Genomic DNA, 5,065 nt, shown 5'->3' on the forward strand with positions numbered 1-5,065 from the left:
CCTGACTGAAGGGATCAGCAAGGAGGAGAGGTTCTCCATCCCCCAGCAGATAGAAGAAATCTGATAGGAGAAGCGACAATAGACACTATATACAAGGTCAGGCAATCAACAAAAATGTGAAGAAATTAAGGACCAGCCCTCTAAATACCACCGTCATTTTATTATGGATAGATATTGTTTCATATTAAAGTTGGTTTCACATATCTGACATTAAAGGTCTGAGTGCCAACAGGCTGCGGTTCTCCTGACCCAAACGCAACAGCTTTAGGCCACGTACAGTATTTTACATCTGTATTATTATACCCAAAAATGACAAAAGTATTCTCGGAGTGATACCTTTATTGGCTAACCAGAAACAATATAAATTTGCAAGCTTTCAGAGCACAGAGGCTCCTTCTTCAGGCAGGTTTACAAATGCCCAAAGGAGCCTCTGAAAGCTTGCAAATATATATTGTTTCTGGTTAGCCAATAAAGGTATCACTCCGAGAATACTTTTGTCATAAAAGTATTTAAATCTATTTTTCTGGCTAACACTGTACCACAATATAATTTTGCATTGTACATCAGTATTTGTAAGCCAAAACCAGGAGTGGAACAATTACACCACGTTCACACGTTGAGTATTTGGTCTTTATTTTATTTCAGTATGTGTAAGCCAGAACCAGGAGATGGTGATAAATACAGAAGTGGTGACGGGTTTCTATTATACCTTTCCCCTGATTGTTCCTCTCCTGGTTTTGGCTTACAAATACTGAGGTAAAATACTGACCTAATACTGAACATGTGAATATGACTTTAAAGCTATATATAAGGCTGTTGAATTAGGGTCAGGAGACCAGAGTCGGGTTCGGACAATGCAGTCCGCACTTGGACTGTGAAACTGGCCTTGATCAATTTTTATATTGTTAGTGATTGATGCTGAAGAATAAAAAAGTTAAATTCATAATAACACATTCACATAACCCAGTAAGAAAAAAAGGAGTTTTCTGAATTCATGTTTTTTATGCAATATCAATCATAAATATTATGACATATCAAGTGCTAAACAATATACCGTACATCCATAATAAAATTAAATAGATTCCATCTTTTCTTTTCATGTTTTCGGTCCATTTTATTTCAGTATTAGGGCGCTACCTTATGTGAGTCAGCGTTAATAATACCACAACAAATACCATCTATTTAGGAGAGTCTCCCAATCATAATTAGTCATTTAAATGTAGAAATGTACCTTCTTTGAAAACAAATTACTATGAACAAATGACACCGAAAGTCTTGCGTGTTTTCAAATATTCCTGTTATTTCATTTATAAAAATACAAAAGTGTAAGGCAGTCATGGAACAAAACAAAAAAGGTCATTTTTACATATTCTTTTTTACAAAGTCCATAAAATTCTCTTTTTGCGTCAGTAAAATCTATAAAATAAACTGTACATTTGAAGGACAGAGCAATGAGCACATATGTACTATTGGTTGAAACAACAGCATTGTTTGCCAATATATAGATTTCACCTCTATATCCTACAACAGTGGTCTCCACCCTGCGGCTCCACAGCTGTTTCCGGAACTACAACTCTCAACATGCAGGAGGTGGTAGTTTCGCAACCGCTGGAAAGACACAGGTTGGAGACTACAGATCTAAATAAATTATTCCTGGAATACAATTCATATAAAAGTCTGTACAGATATAAAGCCACTGACACATTCTTCCCATATAAATACACTATATATACTTCTTTGCAGATATTTCCAGTAATGATATTCTGAATGGGTTATTTACAGGTCTATGATGGCAGTGCACAGCTCTGGTACAGGTGGCACCTCTGTGGGCTTTCAATATACATCGCCCAGGCGCTTATACTTTCCACTATGGAACAGCAGCATCAAGATGGTATGTACATGGACAATAGGAGAAAATGTAGATTTATTAACATATGTAATGTATGCCATGGCAATTCTCCTTGTGTGTAATAAATGATATGGCAGAATCCGAAGTGTGTATTGTGCTTTAACACTATAAAGGCAGTCATTGTGGCAGCACCTAATGACAACACTGTCATCATTATGTCACACACAGCCCTTATCCTAAGGAATAAAGAAGGCATTTGTGGTAGCTGAAGGCATTTCTAGACGTTACTCTCCCATACAGACAGTTACTTCTTAAAGGGATTCTCCAGGAGCTGTCAGCCGTAGCTATCAGTTACTACATGGTGCACCATATGGAAGGGTGGAATACAAGAATGAAGTTGCCTAGAACAACCACATTTCAGAACCTTGGAGAAAAGGATTAGTCTAGTTGATCACTATGCTTTTTAGTAGTTTGGGATATATAGATCTACTACTGCAGTAAATAATAGCTGTCAACTCCTGGAAACCTCCTTTAAAAGTACTTCCAATTTTACAACCATTTTTACCCCTCAAATGAATCTAAATGGAAAAAGTTGAGCAATTTTGCAACAGTCTTCATTACAGATATCCTGCAGAACTGTGACTACATTTTCCATGCAGAGTAATGTGTTTCTATGGTAACAGACTACAAACAAACCCTGCATAGACTGGTTCTGCAGTCATACCCTCTTCTATCTGGCTCCTGCTTCTCTCAATATCTCAGACAGCTGTCAGTATGACTGCAGGACTAGACCAAGCAGGCTTAGGGCTGTAGACACTAGATGAAAGGTGGTGAGAGGTGCCACGGTTGCATAGCCAGTCCCAGGGGACCATCGCTGCATAGTATATAGGATTATTATAGCATGTTCACAAACAAATCTGTCCTCACATCTGGGTGGAGATGTTTCTGCAGCATGTGCATGGGAATCTGCAAACCCCACTCAGATGTAAGCAACAGAGAGATCCACAGTGTGAATAAACCCTTAGAAAAGGCTGGCTCCAATGTCCGGGACTCACGATCTGAGGATGGACTGAGATGACCGGAGCGGCCACAGGTCTCCTGACCCAAGTTGAGTCTCACTTGTACCTAAGTTAGGGTCAGGAGACTAATGGCCGGTCCAGACAGTGCAGTCTGTGCTCACTCCATGAATATCAGGGATGACTGACAAGGAACCAATATCTCACTGACCATCTTCCCAATCAGTACACATCTCACAAGCAGCCATCATTCCTGACTAGTCATAATGGTCATACATGATAACTCATCCAATGTGATGGCCAACAACTGCTGCGGTCCAATACATCTATGCCCATCTCAAGTGTCAAGAATCCCTTAGGAGACGTACAGACCAGTGTACAGGCAGACTTGGCTAGTGGGGTCGTACGGACCCATGTACAGGCAGACTTGGCTAGTGGGGTCGAACGGACCCATGTACAGGCAGCCTGGGCTAGTGGGGTCATACAGATCCATGTACAGGTATCCTGGGCTAGTGGGGTCGTACGGACCCATGTACAGGCAGCCTGAGTTGGGTCGTGCCCAGGGTCACAGGATGCCCGCTCCCGGTCGGTCAGTGGGGGGCACCATCAGGTGGGTGAGGGCAGCGGTCACTCATACCACTGTAACAGCGACCACACACTCCATGCCCACAGGATGAATGTAGGGGCAGCTCGGAGGGCACCATTCTCGGCTGTCCTGGTGGGCCCCACAGAATAATCGTACTCCTCGTCATTGTCATCGTCCGATTCCCCGCTGCTGCCGGGACCCCCATAGCCATCCGCCCCGAAGCACAGCCGGCCCATGCTTTCCTTCAGGGTCTCGCAGATCGGCCGCTCCATGCCGTCACACACGCAGTCACTGAGCTGCACGGCTCGGGGGATCTTCATCATCTCCATGATGACGGTCATGCAGCTGAGCGGACAGCTCAGCCCATTGAATAGCGGTCCACAATGGCGCAAGTAGCTGGCCATGGATTGCGAGCAGTTGCGGTCCTTCTCGCAGAGTTTCCGAGCGGCGGTGCAGCCGATCACGCGTCTGGCGCCCCCCGGGCTGGTGCGGGGCATGCACGGCTCGATGGTTTGCTTGGTGGCTCTGCAGTCGCCATCAGTGCCGCAGTCACAGTCCTCCAGCGCGGGCCCGGCCTTGGTGCGGTTCAGCTGGATGAGGGCATTGATGCAGTGGCTGGGGCAGCGCCGCGGGCTCGGCTCGTTCCCGTCCTCCCTGGCGAACACCGAGGAGCACGCCTGAGTATACTGGTTGTAGGCGAAGTTACATTCCGTCTCCAGCTGGCACGTAAGCACTGCCTGCCAGCAGATCATCCGGCCCAGGCACGGTCCCAGCAGGGAAGCCAGCAGCAGCAGCAGCGCGTAGGTGAGCGCGCATCCAGCAGCCATGCCGAGCAGCATCGGTCCTAGGGGCTCCCCTCACAGCATCAGTCCTAGGGGGCTCCCCTCACAGCATCAGTCCTAGGGGGCTCCCCTCACAGCATCAGTCCTAGGGGGCTCCCCTCACAGCATCAGTCCTAGGGGGCTCCCCTCACAGCATCAGTCCTAGGGGGCTCCCCTCACAGCATCAGTCCTAGGGGGCTCCCCTCACAGCGTCCAGCGCACCGCGGCCGCCAGTGCCCGGAGGCTCATGGGTCCTTATGCGGAGGGCATCACCGGGCTGTGCAACGCTCCCGCCGCGGCCGGTGTCCTCAGGAGGGAGGGGGCCGCCCGGGCTCCTGTGTCAGTAAAGTGCGGGAAATGTCTGCCAGGCTGTGTGTGCGCACGGTGCCCTCATCCTACCACAGCCATGCCCGGTGCAGCGGCTTCTCCCCTCAGCCAGGCTCGTCTGCTTTTCTCTTCATCTCCTCGCCCTTTGCTCAGCCCCTTTCCCGGGTCTCCCTGCTGCCATTGGCCCAGCCGATTGTTGTTGAAACTTTTTTTGTGTGTGTGTGAGATGTGGTGTAGGGGGATGGGGATGGGGATGGGGGGAGCCGGGGTGGGGAACGAGGAGCAGTGCTGAGAAAGTGCTGCCATTCCTGCGGCATCCTCGGGCTAGGTTCACACTGCCTCTTTTTCCGTACGTTTTACGAGTGCACTACGCTCCCGGGTTCGCGACTTTTCCTGAAGCGTTTTCTATTTTTGGGCGTCATTTTCTCATTTTTTTGTTGTTTTTTGAAACCCATGAAGCAATGAA

The 5,065-nt window shown here is 47.5% G+C and overlaps 1 protein-coding gene across 1 annotated transcript; it reads right to left on the reverse strand.

Moving 5' to 3' along the window:
- Positions 1 to 1,280: 1,280 nt before the first annotated feature.
- GAS1 (growth arrest specific 1) lies at positions 1,281 to 4,775 on the reverse strand. Its single transcript, XM_073670966.1, has one exon. The coding sequence runs from the start codon at positions 4,288 to 4,290 to the stop codon at positions 3,493 to 3,495; it is 798 nt and encodes a 265-aa protein (XP_073527067.1). The 5' UTR covers positions 4,291 to 4,775; the 3' UTR covers positions 1,281 to 3,492.
- Positions 4,776 to 5,065: the final 290 nt, after the last annotated feature.

This window comes from Phyllobates terribilis, unplaced genomic scaffold, assembly GCF_046119375.1.
Source record: "Phyllobates terribilis strain yellow unplaced genomic scaffold, ASM4611937v1 Scaffold_1__5_contigs__length_1240528914, whole genome shotgun sequence".
Lineage (NCBI taxonomy): Eukaryota > Metazoa > Chordata > Amphibia > Anura > Dendrobatidae > Phyllobates > Phyllobates terribilis.